The 24,568-nt window shown below is 41.5% G+C and overlaps 1 protein-coding gene across 2 annotated transcripts in view; it reads right to left on the bottom strand.

Annotated features, from left to right (window-relative positions):
* The window catches only part of eif2ak2 (eukaryotic translation initiation factor 2-alpha kinase 2), a 58,968-nt gene that overhangs the window by 33,355 nt on the left and 1,045 nt on the right, over positions 1 to 24,568 (bottom strand). Inside the window, exons 2-9 of one of the 2 annotated variants that reach the window (XM_048596581.1) lie at positions 18,541 to 18,671; positions 13,899 to 14,016; positions 11,439 to 11,578; positions 8,341 to 8,470; positions 7,164 to 7,243; positions 4,042 to 4,111; positions 2,040 to 2,152; positions 1,470 to 1,578 (exon numbers count right to left, since the gene is read on the bottom strand). In XM_048596581.1, the coding sequence (XP_048452538.1) occupies positions 1,470 to 1,578; positions 2,040 to 2,152; positions 4,042 to 4,111; positions 7,164 to 7,243; positions 8,341 to 8,470; positions 11,439 to 11,578; positions 13,899 to 14,016; positions 18,541 to 18,659 (879 nt within the window). In that variant the 5' untranslated portion in view covers positions 18,660 to 18,671. The remainder of the gene's footprint in view (positions 1 to 1,469; positions 1,579 to 2,039; positions 2,153 to 4,041; positions 4,112 to 7,163; positions 7,244 to 8,340; positions 8,471 to 11,438; positions 11,579 to 13,898; positions 14,017 to 18,540; positions 18,672 to 24,568) is intronic. The other variant, XM_048596582.1, reaches the window with a different exon arrangement.

Here is a 24,568-nt window from a genome sequence, read left to right as displayed (position 1 = left end):
TCAAATTACTGATCCCCTCACCACAGAATAACATAAAAGTCTGGACAGAATGCAATGGCTGTTGTCTACATGGATTTGAAGAAAGTGATTCACAAAGTACCACATAAAAGGTTAACAAAACTAAGGATCATGGAACAAAAGGGTCAGTGCCACCTTGGATGAAAATGGCTTAATGACAGAAAGCAGCCAGTCACAGTGAATGGTTATTTTTCAGACTGGACAATAGAAGACATTGAAGTTCCCAAAGATCAGTGTAGGTGCACTGCTCTTTTTTTTTACAATATAGAAATAACTTGAATATTGGAATACAGAGTAATATTTCAAATGGTGTGGTCCGTGAGGAGACTTGACAGAGAGGTTTCAGGAATGAGGAACTTTAGCTACAAGGTTTGGGTGACTAAGCTGGCATTGTTCTCCTCAGAACAAAAGAGGTTGAAGGACAATTTGATAAAGTAGTACAGGATTTTAAGAAGTTTGCACATGGCAGATGATAAAAAATTGCTCTAATTAGCTGATGGTACAAGGACTAAGAGGCACAAATTTAAAGTTTTGGACAAGAGATGCAGGAGCAGCGTAAGGAAGAGAGTTCTTTTCCACGGCAAGTATGAATGACCTGGAACTCACTATCTGTATGGCGGATAGAAGCTGAGATGATGAACAATTTTAAAAGGAAATTGGATGGACACTTGAAGAAAATAACCTTTTACAGCTAGGGGTTAGAACAGGGCAAGTGAATGAATTGGATTGTTTCATGGCAGTCTGGCATAGACGTGATAGGCCAGATGGATTCCTGCACAGTATATGATTCTATAATGCGGGACATGAACCAACTGTAGACCAAGACCAGATAGGAGTGGCAGATTCCTGCTCCTAGAGGACACGAAGGGAATTGAATGGGGAAGCTGTTACCTGTATCTGGGTGCAATGGTGATGTTGCAAACAGATTATTCCCCATACCACTCAGCCAACGTCTATTCTAATTAATTATGCATCCCGTTGTTGGAAGAAAGAGAATTGAACTCTGAACCTCTATCTTACAAATTCAGTACTTAAAGCAGTAGTCTATTCCATTATGTAGCAAATGGTGCTTATGAAGAGCCAACCTGGTGCAATGGGCAAAATAGCCTCCTATCCACGCTGAAATGTTAGACATATCACAATTTGTCTGCAAGGTGGAGTCTACTCTAACATGAAACAAATGTTTAACAGCGCATACTATGCACACTGTCCTATAGTATACAACACACACCAAGCACATTATAACACACACCGAGCATGCTGTCCCCCATTATAACACACACTCCCACAGAACACTACACACATCGAACACAGCCCTACATTATACAACCCACACCGAGCACATTGTAACACATTCGCACAGAATACTACACACACCAAGCGCATTGTACTACATTATACAACATGCACTGAGCACAGTCCCACAGAATACTAGACAGCTTCAGGAATACCTGCAGTTGATTCAAAGCAAGTTCGGCAGCTTTCTGTTTGCCCTCCTGTTTGTTTTTTCCAGAAGCACTTGGGAAAGATATGTTATTTATTACAAATTTCAGAGTAAATCTGGAAAACAGAATTGCTCAATTAATTAAGAATCTTGCAAAAATTGCTTATCTGAACCTAAGTACAGCTACACTCACATAATCTATCATAGAACAGTGCAGCACAGAGCAGGCCATTCAGCCCATTGAGTGTGTTCCAACTCCTCTGAGAGAGCCCTCCAATTAATCCCACTGTCCCTCTGCTCTTTACCCATAACCCTGTAATTTTTTTTCCCCTTGGAAACATTTATCTAATTCCCTTCATTGAAGTTATTTTTGAAAGGGCTTTCAGCACATTTTTTTAGGCAGTGTATTTCAGATCAAATCATTTTGCTTTGGACGAGAGAGTGGAACTGAAAAGGAGAGAGAGTCACTCAGTTCGTTGGGTCAATCTAGCCTGTGATTAGATTTGTTTAACAAGAAGTCAGTCTTTCCTTTGCTGCTTTGGGCTGCTGTAAATGACAGGCACAATTGCTCACTTACTTTGGAGCGTGAGATGGCCCATGTTTATCCACTTCCACAACGTTGCAGGACCAATTCCGTTTTTGGCAATACTCGTTCAACTGTCCAATGGCATTTTTCGAGCTACAGGACTGCTGCAGTTGATTAAAAAAACAGGTTGTTTAAAAGGTGGAGTTTGTTTCTGTTCCCTCTTTGAAATTGAATAAAGATGAATTGTGTATGTCTCGGCTCAGCAGGCATTTGTGAACATGACATAAAGCAGCATGACTGCGTGGAACAAGGTGACCTTGGAGCTCTGCACAGATCTCCTCACCTCACATCTGGTGCAAAAACACCTGGACAAGTCAACAACAACAACAACTTGCATTTGTATAGCACCAAGAATACCATCAAATGATCCAAGGCACTCCACAGAAGCATTATGAAAGAAGACTAAACACACAGCTAAGTATGTATAAAAGCTGGTGACTATTTGGTTTGGTCAAACAGGGAAGCTTTAGAAAATGTCTGAAAGGAGGAGAGAGATGGAGAAGGTTAGGTGTGGGAATTCTGGCCTGTGGTTTATCCAACTTTTTCACATGGAGTGGGGAGCTTATTTCAATTTTTCTCTCACCTGGGCAGAGGGCTGGTGAGCAAATTTCAGAATGGCAAGGTTTAGCCCAACAGTGAACAAGAATTTTGTAGTGGGGGTAGGGGGGAGCGAAGTAAAAGTTCTAACACAATAAATTGATTATTCAAATGAACAGTTAATAACAATGTCCATTAAAAAGTGCCAACAGATCTAACTAATAAAGCCTTTTCTCTCACATAGTTTTTCTTTTAACCGAAAATTATCTAAAAAGGCCTCAAATCCTGATCAGCAGGGGATCCCCTGATCCTCACTCCCCAACCCCCTAATATCCCAACCCCCACTCCCCCGATATCCCAAACTCCACGCCTGACATCCCAACCCCTGGCACCTCAACACTCAACAACATGACCCTCGCCCCCAACCCTGATATCCCCAACCCCAACCCCATGAAATCCCAACCCTCACTCCTATATCCCCACTCCCAGCCCCCAATATCCCAACCTTCATCCCACACCACGAAATCCTGACCCTCATTCCAACATCCACAGTATCCTGAATCTCCAAAATCTCGGCCCTCACTCCACCAACCCCCCCACCGCCGCCCCCTCCCCCCCCACCCCGATATCCTGACATTGATTCCTGATATCCCAATGCTCATTCCCCACCCCTCCCAGATATCCCAACTCCCTTCCCCTGACATCCCGACCCTCACCCGCACAACGACCTGACCCTCATCCACCCTCCAACATTCCAACCCCCCCTCCCCTGCCAATGGCCTGCCTCCCAGCTCTGTCCTCTGCACAGTCTCACTGAACTTGTCCCTGACCCTGTCCCTGTCCCTGTCCCACTCACCAGACTCACCAGCACTGGCTTCAGAACCTGGGCCCAGTTAAACCAATCATATTACCCTGCACGTTGCTCCTCCAATTAGGGTTGGCCTCCCTTCTGCACTTGCTGCTGATATGCTGAGCAGTCGCAGGAGGGAAACAGCCTCTGATGGAGCCATAATCATAATCAGGATTGGGGCAGAATTGGCAATGCCCCAATAACAAACAGGTTTGTGGGGCTAGCGGGAGGTTACTGTCAGTGGAGGGGGCAGGATCCTGGAGAGATTTGAAAAGCCTGAGTGAAAACCTCAGTCACTCTATGTAAAAAGGGAAGCTGTTAGCGTTATGGGATGCCAGGTTAGTGAGGAAATTCACAGGCAAAAAAGGGATAATAAACAAACACCTCCTATCACAGGATTGTTGTTTACACTGGAAAGGTCTTACTTTTGAAAAGTGCATCCTATCCTCATCTCCTGTCAACATTGAGCTAGCCCAGCTCAGTTTGTCATGTAATGATAATGGATCTCTCATGGAAGGCTGCAGAATTGTAAATTATTATCCTGAAGGAAGTGAGCTGTCCTGGAAACACCTTTGTCATGCTGGAAGTGAAATCTACTACACCTACATCCATACTGACTGTGGATATGGACTCATCATCTCTCTTCTCCGTTTCGCAAGTTTGGTCTTCTGTGAACCTAAAAAGAACAGAACTTGTATTTACATAGCGCTTTTAACCACCTCAAGATGTCCCCTGTTCTTTACAGCCAAGTAAATTTACAATGCTGTGATGTTGAAAATAAAGTGGCAGCCAGTTTGTGAAAGCAGCTTCCCAGAAGCAACGATCCTTAAAGAACTAGATCATAGGTTTATTAATATTAGCTGAGGGATAGATTCTGTCCAGGAGAGCTGACAGAAGTTCCACTGCTTCTCTGAAAAACAGTTGCAGGACTCGCTTATGCCCATGCAAGAGGGCAAACGGAAGCTTGGTTTACCATCTCATCACAAACTTCTGACACAGCAGCACTTCCTCAGTACCGCACCGGAAGTGTTGGCCTGGATTATCTGCACAAATCAATTCCAGATTGAATCTGTCAGTCAAATACTCGGGATTAACATTGACCAATGTACAGGGTAGTCTCTGCTTTTGGGGCAATTGATGGAGGGCAGAGAAGGAGCAAACAAAAAGGCAGATACTTCTTACAGGAGCCATCTGGGTTAACCTGCTACAGCACCTATTGCACCAGCTCACACTGAAATCCTACTCAGTCCACTCAGCTACAGGAGCCTATGCCTGCGTGCACACAAGGGCTTTTGCTTCGCACTCCAGGGACTGTAGCAGGGAGTGGTCTAAAGCAGTGGACAATGAGAGGCTAATCTCAGAATTCCATCCCCACCAGCTACTGCAGAGACAGGGCCTCTGAGGGTCAAGAGAACAAGCCAAGGATGCCAACAGAAACTGCAAGACTTTGGTTTAAGTTTCATTCAGCTCTGCGGGGGAGTAGAACATCTGTTGGGAATTCTCTGTTGCAGCTCCCAGGAACATAGCTGTAGACCACTCAGAGTTCCACTTGTTGTTCTTGCCTGTTCCAGACAAGAGATGAGTGCATCAGATTAAATCAAGCAGCCCAAAGGAGGATATTTCCTCTTATGGGTAGCCAAAGAGGGAGCTATCCTCTTCAAAGATTCACTCAATTAAACTGGTGTGCAGCAGAATGCCCTTCAAGACCTGTTGACAATCCCAGTGCCCAAGGTACCAGAGAAGAGTCCATGCTCTGGGGGTGACACAGAGAGAACAGTCACAACTTTTACATAGTTGCAGTTTCCCTACAGGGCTCCACTACCAGCCCATCCCCTGTGAAACAGCAGGGACACTGCCCACAGGAAACAGGCAACAGGGAATTGGGCAAGCAGTGAATTCAGTATGTCCAGTACCTGAGTCATGACAATAAGCTGGCAACTCATCCCCCAAAATGATGAGTTGGCATGACAACTCAGGATCAAGACGAGTACAGACATACTGAGCATCCGAAGTGGTCAGAATATACAGAGCCCAGTGAGGAACAGAGAAGAGAGAAGGACAGATGGGAGGAGGAGAGCAAAAGGAGGAAGAGAGATAGGGATGAGAGGATGGAAGGGGAGCAAGATTACAAGAGAAACAGGAGGGAAGGACAGTGAGACAGAGAGCAGGGATCAAATTGGAGAGAAGAAGAGAACACGAGGGGAAAAAGAGAAAGGAGGAAAGAGAAGAGAAAGGGAGGAAAAAGGGAAGAAAGAACTAAGGGACAGAATGAAGAGATTGAGGTGGAGAGATAGGGAATATTGGGGGACAAAAATGAGAAGGGACAGGGATATTGTTTGTTGTGACAGAGGTAGAGACAGTGTGTTGGAAACGGAAACAGAACACATTAGTCCTCAAGTTTTGCCAAAAGGTATTAGATATTAAGTTACTGTGAATCAGTTTTTTTAGATACAGCTTCACCGACAAGACAAACATGCAAACAAGGAGCAGGAGTAGGACATTCAGTCCTTCTGCTCCAGCATCCAATAATTTCATGGATTAAGTGACTGTAAACTCAAATCCATGTTCCCACCTACTCTGGTAACTTTTCACCCCCTTGCTTAATCAGAATCTATCCACCTCTTCCTTAAAAATATTCAAGACTCTGCTTCTGCCACCTTTTCAGGAAGAGTTCCAAAGAGTCAAAATCCTCACAGAAAACGTTTTACCTAATCTCTGTTTAAAATGTGTGACTCCTGATAGGGTCATACAGCACGGCACAGTCCCTTAGGCCAAATTCGTCTATGCTGACCAGGTTTCCTAAATTGAACTAGTCCCATTTGCCTGCATTTGGCCATTTCCCTTTAAACCTTTCCTACCCATGTACCTGTCCAAATGTAACTCCTGATTTTTAAATAGTAACCTCTAGTTCTAGATTCTCCTATAAGAGGAAACATCCTTTTCCGGCTTTCACCCTGTCAAGACCACCTCAGGAGTTTGTGTTTCAATCAAGTCACCTCATACTCTTCTAAACTCTTGTGAATACACCCAGCCTATCCAACATTTCCTCATAAGACGAGCCACTCATTCCAGGTATCATTCTGGTGAACCTGGTGCACAAGGACACCCTGTTCCCTCGGTATCTCAAAGCTCTGCAATCTCTCAACATTTAGATAATTTTTTTATCCTTCCTATCAGAATGGAAAATTTCACATTTTCCTACTCTAAATCCATTTGCCACATCTTTGCATTCTCACTTAACCTAACAGTGCCTTTTTGTAATCTCCTTCTCTCCTCTCCACAACTTATTTTCGGACCTATCTTCTGCATACAAATTATTTGTATAAATTGTAAAGAATAGCAGTCCTAGCACCAGCTCCTGTGGCAAACCAATCATGAAAGCCTGCCAGCCTAAAACTGACCCATTTATTCCTACTCTCTGTTTCCTGTTAGCCGGCCAATCTTCTATCCGTTACAATTTTACACCCAGCACATAAGCTTTTATTTTCTGCAATAACTTGTGATGTGGCACCTTATCAAATGCCTTCTGGGCATTGGTTACCTCCTCAATGAACTCCAATAGATTGGTCAAATATGATTTCCCTTTCACAAAATTATGTTGAATCCAGTTGACAATCTGGAACTTATGCCCTGCTATAACTCCTTTGATAATAGTTTATAATATTTTTCCTATCACTTAAAATAACAAACAAGGAAAAGTTACATGTTAAAACAAAACCTAACCATACCTTCTGAGATTCTGGTCAGTGGAGTCTTCTGCAGTGCTCTTGTGTTGTTCTCCATCTTCAACATTGAGTTTTCTAGTATTCTTATTCACAAAGGGAGAAAACAGGAAGAATTTAGCATCCAACTGAGCTGTCTGTCTGTGTCTGTCTGTCTGTGTGCATCTAGGTATAGTGTGTCTGTCTGTCTGTCTGTCTGTGTGTATCTATATATAGTGTGTCTGTGTGTATGTCTGTCTGTCTGTGTGCGTGCCTGCACTTTGTCACTAGTCTGCACCTTGTTAAGATGCACTTTTTATAAAATAATCATTAAGCAAATAATACCATGTAAATACAAAGTTTGTAAATACAAATACAAAGTTACACTGCAATTGTGAGAAATCTAAAAAGAAAACAGTGAACGCTAGAAATTCTCAAGTCTGAGAGCAACCATGAAATGAAAACAGGATTCTGTTGAGTGTTTGTTGACCTGAAAGTTTAACCCTGTTTCTCTCTTCTAAGATGCCTGATCTATGAAGTAATTCCATCATTTCCTAGTTTTAATAATTTCCTTTTTTAATATTCAATTAACATTTATGACATAATGCCTTTTAATTCCCTCTTGATGGTATGGGGGCTAATAAGTACCAAACATGTTTCAGTTTAAATAATACTGCAGGTCAGAGTGGATCCGGAAATAAATCGGAAACACATACTATACAGAAGAACTATTTCTTGCTACGTAGTCAATACTGTAATAGCATTAACCCACTATATCAGTCAGTTGGACTGTATTTTTCTTGTACTTCAATGTCACATTGAATTCTCATCCTCTCAAAACTAGAATGAGAAATCCCAGGTAATGATCTTTAGAAAATTGTGGAAAAACATTACTGGAAAACTGATTCTGTGATCAGTATAACCACTAGGGAAATAAATAGTTTTCTGGCAATACATTTTTCCCTTCCCACTTCCCTTATTAATGGCGGAATACTGAAGTGGTGGAATAGATAGAGAGAGCAAGTAATCTGGTTCCAGCACCAGGCCAATGGTCCCCTGAGTTGATATGGTATAGTGTAGTGTAGTGTATATATGCAGTATAGTGTAGATTTCCTGTCTTATTTCCCATGGTTGTCCTGAATTTCCATCCTGTTTGCTACAGATGCTTGCGTACTTTCACCATATAATTACACTGACCCACTACCTCATAAAGTGATGTAAGTTCGTAAATTTCCTCATAGGCGAGTTTTGCTGCTTCGTGCTTGGCCTCTTGTTTGTTTCGACCATAACCTGACGGATATTCCTTTTTATCCATGATAACGTAGCATGAAAACCTGAAACACAATGCAAGCACTTCACACTATTCCAGTGCAATAAAGTAAAAGAAAGTTCCAAAGTAATTCACACAGCCACCTTAGAGCACAACAATATCATGACAAAGAGAAAGTAGGAAAGGCTTGTGTTAATCTAGTGCCTTTTGTAATCTCAGCACCTCCTAAAGTGTTTTACGACCAACGATTTACTTGTGAAGGATAGTTATTGTTGTAACGTAGGAAACATAGCACCCAATTTACAAACTGCTCCCACAAATATCATGGTAATAATGTCCAAGATCATCTGATTTTGTGATGCTGCTTGTGGGCTAAACATTAGTCAGAACACCCTGCCCTCCTTCAAATTGTGACATAGGTTCTTTCATATCTACCAAAGAGCCTGATAGGGCCTTGGTTTCAAGTCTCATGTGAAAGACAGCAGCTTGACATTGTGCAGTTTCTCAGAACTGAATTGGAGCATCAACCTGGAATAATGTACTTGGTTTTCTGCATTTGGGACTTGAACCAATAAGCAACTAACTCAGAACGTGTAATCACTGAGTTGCAGCTCACACTGTAATTATCCAAAATATCTTAAAGGAACAGGAGGGAAGAGAAGAGATAGGAGGTTTCTTGGGACTGAAAGCCTGAAGGATTGGCCATCAATGGCCAGGGGACGGCAGTAGGTAATGTCAAGCCAGCCGAATAGGAAATTCGTAAGTGAGTAGGAGGTTGGGTTGAAGGAGTTTAGGGAAACAGACAGAACGTTGTCAGATAAGGGTTTAAACTGAAGCATATACATATGTCTGAAATCTGAGGCACAGGGAAATCAGGCACCAACATGAAAGAGGAACATCGTCACAATTAAGTACATAGAATGTAACTGATACTCACAGGGCTTCAATTCAGCTTAAACTGCAGCCTTAATATTAATTTAAGCCTGGTTGTCTGGATGACCTAGCACTAGTCTAGGCTAATCCAGGATGACCCTGCCTGATTAGAGCTACTCGAGATTAATCCTGAATAGTCCTGTCTGGTTAGTGTCAGTCTGGGTTAATTCTGGATGACCCTGCCTGATTAGTGCTAGCCTGCGTTAATCCTGAATGACCATGTCTGTTTAATGCTAATCTAGATTCATCCTGGATGGCACAGCCTGATTAGTACTGGTCTGAATTAATCCTGGATGACACTGCCTGGCTAGTACTGGTCTGAATTAATCCTGGATGACCCTGCCTGGTTAGTGCTGGCCTGGATTAATCCTGGATGACCCTGTTTGATTAGTGCTAGCCTGGGTTAATCCTGGATGACCCTGTCTGATTAGTGTTAGCCTGGGTTAATCCTGGATGACCCTGTCTGATTAGTGCTACCTTGGGTTAATCCTGGATGACCCTGCCTGATTAGTGCTAGCCTGGGTTAATCCTGGATGACCCTGTCTGATTAATGCTAGCCTGGGCTAATGGATGAAACAATTCACAACACAAGATGCTATTGCAGTTTCATTGGTGAGCCGAGGAGTTTGCTTACCAGAACATCCCATTCATTTTACAATTACTTACATTAAAAGGCACTTTTACATAGTAAAACATCCCATTCCAAGGTTTGCATTTGAAGCAAAATTTAAGACTGAGCCAAACTGAAGAAGGTCAAAGAAGCAAGTTTTAAAAAGTGTCTTATAGGGAGTGAAAGGTAGAGAAACGGAGAGGTTTGGAGAGAAACGGAGAGGTTTGGAGAGAAACGTCCAGAACTTAAGACCATGGAAACTGAGACAGTGGAAATATGGAAATCACAATGTGAAAGAGACCAGAACTGGAGAAGAGCAACTATAATAAAATCATACAGTACCGAAGAAGGCCTTTGGTCCATTGAGTCTGTACCACCAAAAATACACTACTACCTACACTAGTCCTACTTTCCCACACTAGGCCCACAGCTTTGAATGTTATGACACTTCACATGCTTATCCAAGTACTGCCTCAATTATCCTCCCAAGCACTAGTGGCATAGAGAGATCTCAGTACACAGGATGACTGGTAAAAGAGAATGTGATAATAATGAACAATTTGTTAGGTTATAAGAACTCTTAATGTGCGTTAAGTGAGGAGACTCTTTCACCAAGAATGGTACACAGTATAGATTATTAACCAGGAAAACCTTGGGAAATTCATGGGGAGGTCTATTAACCAGGAGCAAGGGGAGAGCCACAAACCAAGGATGTGGGGAAATCCATTAACCAAGATCAATGAAGGATCCATTAACTGGTGGTAAAGGGGAGATCCATTAACCAGGAGTCAGAGGGGATCCATTAGCCAGGGGCATAAGGGTTATTTCCATTAACTAGGAGCCAGAGGGGATCCATTAGACAGAGGATGAGGTTATCCATTGACCAGGTACAATGAGGTCCCTTGGTCAAGAATGCAAAGGCGTATAGATTTTTAAAAATTCTTACATGAAATGTGGGCATCACAGGCTAAACAATTGCCCATCCCTAACTGCCCTAATTGTGATGGTGAGCTGCCTTCTTGAAGCCCTGTAGTCTTTGGAGCTAGGTATACCCACAGTGTTGTTAGGTAAGAAGTTAAAGGACTTTGCCCAATGACGGCAAAGAGATAGCTCAGTGTCAGATGGTCCAGTTTCATTCTTTTGATATATTTCACTCATTCATTTGATACAACTTGTTGTATTATTTCAGAAGGCAGTTAAAATCAAACATATTATTGTTGGTCTGGAGTCCCTAAAAGCCCTAAAGGACTTTAGTAAACCAGGCAAGTTTTTATAAAAATCAACAGCGGTTACATGGTCACCATTAAGATAGCCTTTTATTCAAGATCTTACTGAATTCAAATTTCACCATGTGCAATGGTGGGATTTGATCCCATATCCATGGAACATTAACCTGAGTTTCTGGATTACTAGACCAGTGAAATTATCACTACACCTATCCACTCTGAGAAAGAATAGAAACCTGATTTATTTTTTTAAAAAAACTAACTTTTGTACGTGGTCCACGCCTGGGCCCGGTTGTGTAAACCTGTAATCGAGATGTATGCCTTTCTTCTGCCCGTACTCATTGAGCTTGCTGATGTAGTTTCCCGTGCTGGCTGGAGATACCCGAGGACTACTGTGAACAGTCTACATCAAAGACAAATCAGAAGGTACTGGCTTTATTTTAACATGCATACACTAACCCACACTGAAGCTGCTTAAAAAGATTATCAGAGACAACAAGGTGTAGAGCTGGATGAACACAGCAGGCCAAGCAGCATCAGAGGAGCAGGAAAGCTGATGTTTCGGGCCTAGACCCTTCTGCTCTTCTGATGCTGCTTGGCCTGTTGTGTTCATCCAGCTCTACGCCTTGTTATCTCAGATTCTCCAGCATCCACAGTTCCTACTATCTCTGAAAAGATTATCATCTGTGTGCATCAAGTATCAGATATATTCAATGACCCATTGAAGGTGATTTCACTCCTTGTGATCATTCTTGTGGCCAGACAAGTGAGGGCAAATCGGTCACCTATTTTTAATAAAGCCCCCAATTCCCCATGGTTTCTAAACTAACTTCTGAGCATTGCATTAAAAAAAAGCTGTTTCCATATATTTGGGCACAGTGGCTCAGTGGTTAGTACTGTTGCCTCACAGTGCTAGGGTCCTAGGTTTGATTCCACCCTCTGGCAACTGGGTGGAGTTTGCACATTCTCTTTGTGCCTGCATGGGTTTCGTCTTTCTGCATGTGAGTTTTCTCCCACACTGCAAACATGTGCAGGTTAGGTGGATTGGTCATGCTAATTTGTGTCCAGAGATATGTAGGTTAGGTGAATTAGCCAAGGGTAAATGTGGAGTTACATGGTTAAGGTAGGAGGGCTGGGGCTGGGTCTGACTGGGATACTCTTCGGAGGGTCAGAGTGAACTCGATGGGCCAAATGGCCTGCTTTCACACTGTAGGGATTTTATGGACTCTATTAAAGATAAAGAGATCAGATTTTGATAGGAAGTGTTAGCCAAATCAGAATTTTTGAGGTCAGATTGGAGAGTGAATTTTCTTTTATTTATTCATGGGATGTGGGAGTCACTTGCTACACCAGTATTTATTGCCAGTCCCTAGTTGCCTTTGAGAAAGTGGCAGTGAGCTGCCTTTTTGAACTGCTGCAGTCCATGCTTTGCAGACAGACCTACAATGCTCTTCAGGTGAGAATTCCACAATTTTGACCCAGCAACAGTGAAGGAATGGCAGTATATTTCTATGTCAGGATGGTGAGTGGCTTGGAGGAGAATTTGCAGGTAGTGGTGTTCCTATGTATCTGCTGCTCTTGTCCTTCTAGACGGAAGTGGTTGTGGGTTTGGAAGATGCTGCTGAGGATCTTTGGTGAATTTCTGAAGTGCATCTTGTAGATAATACACACTGCTGCTACTGAGCATCAGTGGTGGAGGGAGTGGATGCTTGTGGATGTGATGCCAATTGAATGGGTGGCTTTGTCCTGGATGGTGTCAAGCTTCTTGAATGTTGTTGAAGCTGCACTCATCCAGGCAAGTGGGGAGTATTCCATCACACTCCTGACTTGTGCCTTGTAGATGGTGGACAGGCTTTGGGGAGTCAGGAGGTGAGTTACTCACTGCAGGATTCTTAACCTCTGACCTGCAATTGTTATCACAATATTTAAACGACGAGTTCAATTCAGTTTCTGGTCAATAATCATGCCCAACATGTTGATAGTTGTGGATTCCTTACCAGCAATCAAGGTCATTGATGAAGCAGCTGAAGATGGTTGGAGCTAGGACACTAACATGAGGAACTCCTGCAAAGATGTCCTGGAGCCAAGATGACTGACTTCCTACAACCACAACCATCTCCCTATGTGCCAGGCATGATTCCAAGAAGCGGAGAGTTACAATTATGCCTTTGGAGCAGAGGATCTCTGTGCTCCCAGAACATCTGCTCAAAGTCCACTGCAGCTAAGAGTGTGTGGGCAGTCTCTAGATCTAACTGCATGTACTTGAGCTTTACAGGTAGTTATTGACCAATATCTACCAGATCAGCAGGGGTGAAGGAAGTGCAAGAGTTTGCAAGAATGGAGGGCAGGACAAGGTGGGTGTTCATCCTTTACTAGCTGGGATTAAGTATCTGTGAGGAAAGTGAATGTGCAATCTGGGGGAGGTTGATCGAGATGGAGAGTGGCAAGAATGTTGAGTTGGGCTAGGCAAGGAGAGGAAGACATCACTGATATGAAAAGGAATGGGGGATAGAGTGGGGATCAAGACACAGCCCGAGAATAATCAGATAGAACAATTTGAAACAAACCTGCTCACCTCGTGCATAGACTTCCTGGAGACACAAAGTAGTAACTCGTCTATAATTGGATAACAGTGCTCCCCAATTGAACAAACCTTTTAAATGCATAAAAAATAAACCATAATTGATTTTTTTTTAAAACAAAATGCAACACATACTACTCACCATGTCAATGTTCAGTTTCTCTACAGCAAGTTTGGCAGCATTTTGCTTAGCTTCCTTTTTGGTTTTCCCCTTGGCTTCTGGGAATGTTTCTTCACCAATTACTACACTGAATATGAACCTATATCAAAAGGAACATTGGAATAAGAGCAGCAAAGCACAGTTCTTTTATTCTGCCTGTACCTTTAGTGATAAGTAAGATAGCTGTGAAGATTACTTGAGGAGCCTCGGCATTCAAAGAGATCTGCTTCACTCTGTGTTCCTAGTGCATTGAAACTAAAATACTACATCAGAAAGACTGAATAGGGTGGCGTTCTGTTTTTCAAGAAAAGAGAAGCCTGCAACAGGGTCTTCAAAATTATGAAATGGTTTGACAGGATGAATGAAGACAAGATGTTTCCACTTGTGGGAGAGACTCAAATAAGGCCATAAATATAAGATAATCACTAATAATTTCAGCAGGGAATTCAAAATAAATTTCTTCGTCCAGGAGTAGTGAGAATGTGGAACGTAGGAGTGAAGGAGAATAGTAGAGATGCATTTGAGGGGAACTTGTGAAGGAGACAGAAAGGGAAAGCTGTTGATAGATGAACTGAAGAGGGTGGAGGAGGCTCGTGTGGAACACCAGTACTGGCATACGCCTGTTCAGTTGCAGTCACTGAGAGGAAGCATGCAGATGTAGCAGGCAGCAAAGAAGGCAAATAGTATGGTGCCCTTCATATGGAGAGGATGTAAGTACAAGAGCAGGGAATCTTTGAGGTGGTTACAAGCAGGATAGATAAAAGGGAAGAATGTAATCAATATGGATTTTTAGAAGGCTTTTGATAAGATACCACACATTAGGCTACTTAATAAGGTAGGATATTAGCATGGATAGAGAATTGGCCAACTAATAGACAGACAGTTGGAATAACAGGGGAATTTTCAGGCTGTCAACCTAAAACTATAGTGGAGCGCAACAGGGATCAGTGTTGGGACCACAATTGCTTACAATATATATCAAATGATTTGAATGAGGAAATTGAATATACTATGGCCAAATTTGTGGATGATACAAAAGTAGGTGGGAAGGCAAATGGTGAAGACGACACAATCTGCAGAGAGATTATAGACAAGTTAAGCAAGTGGGAAAAAACTTGGCAGATGGAATATAATGTGGGAAAATTTGAAGTTATGCACTTTGGTAGGAAGAATAGAGAAGCTGAATATTATTTAAATGGAGAAAGACTACAGAAAGCTACAGAATAGGGCGATTTGGGAATCCTCATCCTTGAATCACAAAAAGCTAGCATCAATGTTCAACAGATAATAGGGAAGGCTAAAGATATGGTGACTATTATTGCAAAAGGAATGAAATATAAAAGTAGGCAGGTTTTGCTAAAACTGTACAAGGCACTAGTGCACAACCAGAATACTGTGAACAGTTTTGGGACCCTTATCTAATAAAGATATCCTGTCATTGGAGGCAGTCCGGAGAAGGTTTACTAGGTTGATACTAGGTTTGGAGGGATTTTCATATGAGGATAGTTTGAGTAGATTGGGTCTATACTTGTTGGAATATAGAAGAATAAGAGGTAACCGTATTAAAACATACAAGATTCTTGTGAGACTTGACAGGGTAGATGCGGAAAGGCTGTTTCCACTTGTGGCAGAGTCTAGGACTAAAAGGCATAACCTGAAAATAAGCAATCACACATTTAAGACAGAGATGAGAGGGAATTTCTTCCCTTGAAGGGTAGTGAATCTTTGGAATTCTTTACCACAGAAAGACTGTTAAGTTTGGATCATTGAGTATATTGAAGGCTCAGACAGACAGATTTTTAGTCAGTAAGGGAATCAAAGGTTATGTAGAAGAGGCTAGAAAGTGGCGTTGTGGATTATCACACCAGCCATTACCTCTTTGGATGGTGGAGCAGACTCAATGGGCTGCATGGCCTATTTCTGCTACTATGTTTTATGATCTTATAGATGTCTTGTTGCAATTATGCAGGACCTTACCTGGAGTATTGTGTGCATTTTTGGGCTCCTTATCTGAGGAAGGATGTTTTGGAGGGAGTGTAACAACAGTTTGCTGTATCGATTACTGGAATAGCAGGACTGGAAGAGCAACTGAATCTGTTAGGGCTATATTCACTGGAGTATAGAAATAATGAGGGGAAAATCTTGTACAGACCTGTAAAATTCTAACAGGAATAGATAGGTGTAATACTATAGACTTCAGAACTTCAATAACTGTTCTTGGATTGAAGGGATCAACAAAGATAAACTTATAACATTCAGAAAGAAGCAACAATAAACTGTCTGAAATAAACTATTAAGGGACAAGGATAACCATGTCCAGGAATTGAAAGCAATTAGCCATGTCTGGGAATAGAAGGAGTCAAAGTGACATGAAAATGTTTTAACAGCTGCTTGATAATTGGCTGCCTTATGCCACAAGGACAAGTAATTACCTTGCAGGATAATTTAAGGAGTTAATCACAGGAAAGCTGTGTCTTCAAACAGGCAGTCAATGCCAAATGTAAGAAGGAACAGAGAAGTTACTCCCAATAAGAAGGCAAACCGCAGACTCAAGTGTTCCAGGGAAGTAATCAACATTTGGATGAAAGAAAAATAAAGAATTATCAATAATACCACATCATGGACTTGAAGGACGAAGATTGTTCTGGTGTATGACTCTATGATTCCACCTTAAACTTTGTCAGGGACTGAGCCTCCATTGCCCTCTGGGTACAGAATTCCAAAGGTTCACAACTGTCTGGGTCTCAGACCCAAGAGGCATCCCCCTTACTCTTAGGTTGTGCCCCTAATTCTAGACTCCCTACCTAGGGGAGACATCTTACCTGCAACTCCTCTGTCTATCCTTTGACATATTTTGTAGACTTCAATGAGATCACCTTCCATTCTTCAAAACTCTGGAGATTTCAGGCTCCAGTCTGCCAGCTTCTCTTCATAGGACAGTCCCACCACCCTGGAAGAAGTCTGGTGAACCTTCTTAGCATAATATCTTGCTTGAGATAAGGAGACCAAATCATACACAGCTGTGGTCTAACCCAGCTCTTTCAAATTAAAGCAAGATTTCACTACTTCTGTACTCAAATCCTTATCTATTTTTGTCTAGTTATTCTTTTATGTATCTCTTCATGGGTTCAGAGTATCACTGACAAGGTCACCATTTGTTATTCATCACATATCACCACTGAACTGAGTTGAGCTTGCTGGGCTATTTCAGAGAAATGTTAAGAGTCAGCTACATCACTTTTGGTCTGGAGCATATGTAGACCAGACAAAACAGTAACAGTTGACTTCCTTCCTAAAGGACATTAGTGAACCAGATGGGCTTCTACAACAATTGATAATGGTCGATGTGCTCACCATTACTTGAGAGTAGCTTTCAATTCCAGATAGATTTAATTGAAATGAAAATGAACCAGTTGCCTTGGTGGAATTTAAATTTCTCACTGTTTGAGACTGTGCCAACTGATGAGGCCAGAACATGATGAGCAGTCTGCACAATCTTCCAATGTAGAGTCTGGGAGACTTTGTTATTCCTGTGTGACACTCACACAGCCAACTGAAGGCATGGAGTGGCAATGGAAGCTAGCTTATTGCAAAAAGCATTTTATCAATAAGAACTAAGTTCACCTTTAAAATGTGTTCATTCTTAGAATACTGGCATTTCCAGCAAAGCCAGCATTTATTACCCTCTCCTAGTTGCCCTTGAGAAGGAATTTGTGTTTCTTCTTGAACCACTGCACTCATGGTATCATCAGGATTCTTTGCAATCTTGATACAACAAAGTAGGCCATTTATAAAAAACAGTCAAGGGTCAGTCATATCAGTTTGGGATGAGACTTGCCTATTAACCGAATCAGACAAGGGAAACACATTTCTATCCCTGATGGAGAGCAGCAAGTGAGTTGGATTCTTACAGCAGTTAACAGCTTTGTGAGCACCTTTACTGGTAACAGTTTTCTTAAAACTGAACACACATTCTCAAACTGCTCAAGGTTAGGGATTTGAAATGTTATTTTCTGGATTGCTACAGCAGTATCAACATCACCATATCACTGCGCTCAACACAGTTAACAAGCAAGGTTTGCTGCCGCCACACAAAAATTGGTCATATTACATGCAGGTCATCCAAATTCCAACAACAGAATCAATAATGTCCTTGGTGAGTTGGAAGTTCATGATTAATACGGAATTTCCAACAGAAGTTGCAAGAAGCACTCAACAATAACTTGCATTGATATGGCACCTTTAATACAAAAAAACAGTTGGAGATGCTTCGCAAGAATGCCATCACACAAGATTTGATATCAAGTTACATGAAGTATTAGAATAAGTGAACGAAAGCTTGATCAAAGCGGGGCGTCTTAAAAGGTCAAATGAGGGTTAAAGAGGGTGAGTAGGTCACAGAGAGAATTCCAAATATTAGGTTTCAGTAGCTGAAGTCATGTTAATGGTACAGTGATAAAAATTGGGAACCAACATGGGACCAAAATTGGACCTGGCAGATTGTAACTGGAGGAGGTTACAAAAATAGGGAGGAGCGAGGCCACCTAGAAACCAGTGTTTCTTGGTGTGGAGTGATGCAGTTTTGGAACACAAGGTGAAAGAAATGAATTCCTAAACCACTTACACAATGTCGTGAGGGGGCCCATCCTGTTTGCATTCCCATCGCAAAAGCTTTCCAACTTTAGTTGCATATAGCTGGAGTTGCTCCTCAGCTTTGTATAAACCAATATTTGAAGTTGCCATTACTTCCACAGACTGTAAAAATCAAAACTTTCAATCAAAACATATGATATGATGAAATATAAACAATAGTTTGTCATGGTCTGATCATGGACAATCAACAACTAAATGAAATCCAAACATCTTGCTTTAACATACAGAACTGCACCACAAGACTTTATTAAATAATGGCAAAATTTAACATATAAAATTTATTTAAACAAAACAATTGCTATCAACTGAGCAATATGCTTTACAATGATACATATTTATACACATAGTTTTATTTCTTATTTGTCCCAAGAGCTCCCTTAAAACTTATGGTGTCAAACTTACATCTATCAGCACCACCCAAAAGTATGCCACAGTCCTCTGGAATTTGACTTTAATTTTTCCTAGTGTTCCAACTATTCTTAGAGGTAAGACTTTTATCTACCAATTCCTTAACATGGATGCCTCAGTCCCTTGCTGTGGTGGCTTTCTCATTACCTCAGCTATTTCTGCTGATTGTTTTATTTTGCCACAAGAGTCAGTGAGGACTTCTGTCAATTCTTCCAGTAGCTTCAAACCACACAATCATCCAGCTTCTCTTCCTTCACAAAATTCAAAAAGCCTCACATTCCACATGGTGAATGATGAAGTTATCGTTTTCACCGTTCAAACTGCAAACCTAACTGTCATTGACTTTGATGATCTCCTTTCAGTGAGCTGCAAACTGCATATACCTGGTGCAAGCTGCAACTAACTCTTGCAGCAAACACTGAGATACACTAAAACCAGAGAACAACCCTAAGTTCCTCCCATTTCCATGACAACATAGTATGCACTGGGATGATCTTGAACAGACCTCACGGTTAGGTAGCCCTTACGTAAGAACCCTTTTTCAATCTGATGAAAGAAATTAATTTATAACCTTTTGTGTTTACTGAATGCTTTTAGGCTGATTTAGCTCTAATTCACAGATGGATTATGCATTGTTCAAGTTGCTCCATCTTTATGATCTTACATAGCTAGCTGTTAACCTTTTAAGATAACGGAGCCAAACCTTTAAAGGGCAATAGGTTTCGAGCTTCTTTTAATTCTACGTATCCCATTTTCTACAGTTAAAACTTTTAATTTCTAAAACAAAAAGTTCTTTATCTCCAAACAGCAAAGCTCTCAAGCTGGACTCAACTATTTTATAAATGAGATTGATAGATTTTTGTCAGGCAGCGGTATTAAGGTTAGAGAACCAAGGTGATCGATCATGATCTAACTGAAGGTTCAAGGACTAAACAACCCTCTCCTTTTCCTATCATTTCAATGCCTTCTTTCAGTCTAAACGTAATAATACAGGAAGCAGGAGTAGGCTATTTGACCCTTCAAGCCTGCTCCTCCATACAATATGATCATGGCTGATCATCAAAGTCAGTACCTTTTCCCGCTGTCGCTCCATACCCTTTGATCCTTTTAGCCCCAAGAACTATACCTCCTTCTTGAAAACATTCAACGTCGTGACATGACAATAAAAAAATTTAGAACCTAAATCTAAGTCAATTATTTTCTCGACCGATGGATGGATGGACAACAGCCATTAACCCTTTTGACAAGATTTGTAGCCCGGATTGTGGATGAGATTGTAGACCTGCTCACCGAGCCGGTGCGTTTGATTGCACTCGTTTCATCACCCTGCTAGGCAACATCGTCAGTGCGCCTCCGGTGAAGCGTTGGTGTTCTGTCCCGCTTGTTATTTATATGCCTCGGTTTGCTGGGGTGGTTGGTATCACTTCTGGTTTTGTTTCTCAGTGGTTTGTATATCGGGTCCTGTTCAATGTGTTTGTTGATGGAATTCCAGTTGGAATGCCACAACTCCAGGAATTCCCTGGCATGTCTCTGTTTGGCTGGTGCTATTATGGATGTGTTGTCCCAGTCAAATTCATGTCTTTCTTTGTCTGTGTGTATTGAGACGAGTAAGAACCGGTCATATCTCTTGGTGGCTAGCTGGTGTTCTTGTATCCTTATTGTCAATTTTCTTCTAGTTTGGCCTATGTAATGTTTCTCACAGTCCTTGCATGGTATTTTGTATGTTACGTTAGTTTTATTGGTTGTGGGTATGGGATCCTTTACGTTTGTTAGTAGCTGTTGCAGGGTGGTTACTGGTTTGTGGACTACCCTGATACCTAGGGGTTTGAGCAGTTTTGTGGTCATCTCTGATATTTCTCTGATGTACTGTAGGGTGACTAGTGTGTCTGGCCATGTTGTGTCTTCTTGTTGTGGTCTGTTGCTGAGGTAATGGCGGATTGTGCTTTTTGGGTATCCATTCCTTTTAAAAATGTTCCTGTTCTGCTTTGCGCAATTCCGGGTTGGTGCAGTGTGTTGTGGCCCATTTGAATAATGTCCTGATGTAGCTCCGTTTATGGGTGTCGGGGTAGTTGCTGGTGTAATTGAGTATCTGGTCTGTATGGGTGGCCTTTCTGTAAACACGGGTCTGGAGTTCCCCGTTGTTCTTAAGTTCCACCATTGTGTCTAAGAAGGGTAGTCAGTTATTGTTCTCTTCTTCTTTTGTGAACTTTATTCCGGTGAGGATGTTGTTTATGTGTCAGTGGCTTTCTTCTAGTCTTGAGCGTTTGATAATCACGAAGGTGTTATCTACATTTCAGACCCAGAGTTTGGGTTGGATAGTGGGGAGTGCTGTCTGTTCTAATCTTTGCATTACCACTTCTGCTATCAGTCCTTATATCAGGGATCCCATTGGTGTTCTGTTGATTTGTTTGAATATACGGTCGTTGAAGGTGGAGTGGTGTTGTGAGGCACAGATCCAGCAGTTTCGGGGTGCTGTCATGGGGTGTCTGCCTTTCTAATTCGTCCAGCAGTGTGGCAATTGTCTCTTTGGCTCGGTCGATGGTTATGGATGTAAATAGTGCTGTTATGTCGAACAATTTCATTATCTCATCCTCTTCTATTCTGGTGTCTGCGCGAATCCTAACGGAGCATTTAGTGGAGAAACAGGAATAACAGAGACATGCCAGGGAATTCCTGGAGGCCTGGCATTCCAACCGGAACTCCATCAAGAAACACATTGAACTGCACCCGATACACAAACCACTGAAAAACAGAACCGGAAGTGATGCCAACCAGTCCAGCAAATGGAGGCATATAAATACCAAGCAGGACAGAACACCAACGCTTCACTGGAAGCGCACTGACAATGCTACCTAGCAGGATGATGAAACGTCTGCAATCAAACACACCGGCTCAGTGAGCAAGTCTACAACCTCAAGGTTACCCCAAGAATTTTCTTTCTTTGAAGTTTAGTTTAGAGTTCAAATCCCAACATTACCCTCTGTTACCTGTCATTATTGGCAAAGCATTCAGATATTTAATAGATCTTTGGTTCATAATGAATCCCTTGGAATTTGTTCTTTAGCACTAAATGTGACCTAATCCTTTTAATCACTCAATATAACAGATCTATTAAAGATGCAGACTAAACACATCTGAATGTGATTATGCTGCTTCAGCTTGCCAATCTTGCACATTTCAACACTCATTGGCTGTCAAAGCTTTTCGTCTTGCAGGACAGACACAAGAATTCTTAAGTTCAAAGGGAGCAACAATTTGTATTGCATGAGGAAAGAATGCTGGTTGGTTGGCAAGTTGACTCTGATTAGTGGCATTGCAATGGAGAGTGCAGCAAAGAACCATTGCTTCCTCATACTTTTCTTTTTAAAAAGGCACAATGTCTGGACCTGTCCACTATGCCTGTAGAAAACAGGTCCCTGCATATGAATATTTTCCGCCTTATTGGAAGCCTTGTTAAAAAGGCCTGAACTATTTGCTCACCATACAAAAGTAGGGTGTCAAAATGGGGTACATTAAAGCTATAATGCAATTTAGTGGCTATTGTAATCACATTATTACCTGCTGTCTATTACAAATCTTTCAAATGGGGCTAAGGCCATCAGTTTGAGATCTGAAATATCTTGACTATCTGAAAACATTCTGGAAGGGTAAGCTAGTTCAAAAATCTGAGTAACAGGTAAAGACAGTTATTACATGCTACTATTATGTAGTAATACTATAACTGATATTTTCCATTAATAGGATTGTAATCAAGACAGGAACACGGTCTTCCATACAGATGCTCACGTTGTTTTCTTCATGACACACAAATGAGTAATGCAGTTATGTGAATTTCAGTGCCGGTGTAATGCTAACATATCTAGGCCCCATATCCCAATGACTGCTGACTTGTATTAAATATCACATTCCTTTGGCTGCTTGCAGTAGGCAGAGTACTGGCCATGCTCGACTCGCAAAATGTTTGTAAAACACAGAATGTAATGTTCCAATGATAGATATAATTCCCTGTTTTGATATCAGTTACTGAACAATCCTGAGTGTGACAACAATTACACAAAAACCAACTTAAGATGATCCATTGGGCTCACAATCTGGCCAATCAGCACACCTTTTTCATGTGATGTCAACTATTGCTCCCCACCATTAAACTTCGGAATTCTTGTGTCTGCTCTGATGATTACAAGACAAAAGGCTTTGACAGACTGTCCCTTTCTCACCAGCCGAGAACTGTCATTACAAAGAATTGAAGTGTTAATATCAGACCTCCTTGTAATTTACACAGGGAATGAAACTAGGAGTCATGTAAAACAGGCAGCAGATCCAATATTGCCCAATGTAAAGTTTCATCCAAATCTAAATCATCTCCCCTACATAGATGGCAACAAGGCCATTGCAAACTGGATGCACCACTTTTCCAAACACTTCTTATAAAACTCATATTGCAGCTGTTAGGAGTCTTGGTAGAAATATTTGTTTGTGTTAGATACAGGGAAATGTATTTACTAAAGCCTTGATTTGGAAAGATAAAACAATTCTTGTGCAATGTTCTTTAAGATTCATTCACACCACAGGCTAGGCATCCTGCAAAGTATTTTCCTGGCCTCACTTGGCTCTAGGGCAAAGCAAAGGCTAAACTTGCATTTTAAACCTAGAGTTAAATTTATTCCAAAGGCCGTGAGTTCAATCCACATACTGAGAGGTGAATGTATCTTCAAGGCTGTCACATCCAAGGTGTGCTGTCACAGTTCCTGTATTTTCAATCAGACCTTCAAGTGTCTACCTGCTTGAGTGGACACAAAAGATCCTATACACATGATGTAAAGAACCTCATGAAACACTGTGCAATATCCTGGCCAATATTTCACCCTCAAACTCTCAGAGGTTTGAGAGTCTTTGGAACTCCTTGCCACACAGAGCTGTGTGGACAGAGTCCTTGTGTAAATTTGAGGCTGAGATAGATTCTTCATCAGTAGCGGAATCAAGGATTAGAGGGAAAAGACAGGAAAGCAGACATGAGGAAAATTACCCAAGGGGACATTACTCATAATCCCATTGAATGGCACAGCAGACTCAATAGACTGAATTATCTACTCCTGTTCCAATTTCTTGTGGTCTCATAGAGACATATCAAATTTCAGATAAAAGAAAAAATCAGATTTGATGAGATCTCAAGATTTTTGTTCCCCCTTCCTAGTCCCTTCACACCCAAGGAAATGAGTTAGGGAGCTAGGTAGTATTATATGGAACAGGAATGTGACTGGTTTAGAAGATTAGATATCAGTTACTGAACAATCCTGAGGTGTGACAACAATTATGGTAAAACCAATTTAAGATGATTCATTGGGCTCACAATCTGGCCAGCCAATCAGCACACCTTTTTCATGTGATGTCAATTATTGCTCCCCACCAAGAATTGAAACATTGCTGAATGTGCAGAATTCAGACACTCACAAACTAATAAAGGATTTCCCTTCATTACAATCAAATGTCCCAGTTAACACACTGAAATGCCAGGATCATTTTGATAAGAACATGTTTAGTACAGAAAATATATAGGTTATTTCTACAGATATATTAGATCAATTTCCTTT

This window comes from Rhincodon typus, chromosome 5 (genome assembly GCF_021869965.1).
Source record: "Rhincodon typus isolate 14 chromosome 5, sRhiTyp1.1, whole genome shotgun sequence".
In the NCBI taxonomy this organism is placed as follows: Eukaryota; Metazoa; Chordata; class Chondrichthyes; order Orectolobiformes; family Rhincodontidae; genus Rhincodon; species Rhincodon typus.
The sequence above is the reverse complement of the archived record's forward strand: the minus strand, read 5'-3'. Positions and strand labels throughout refer to the sequence as shown.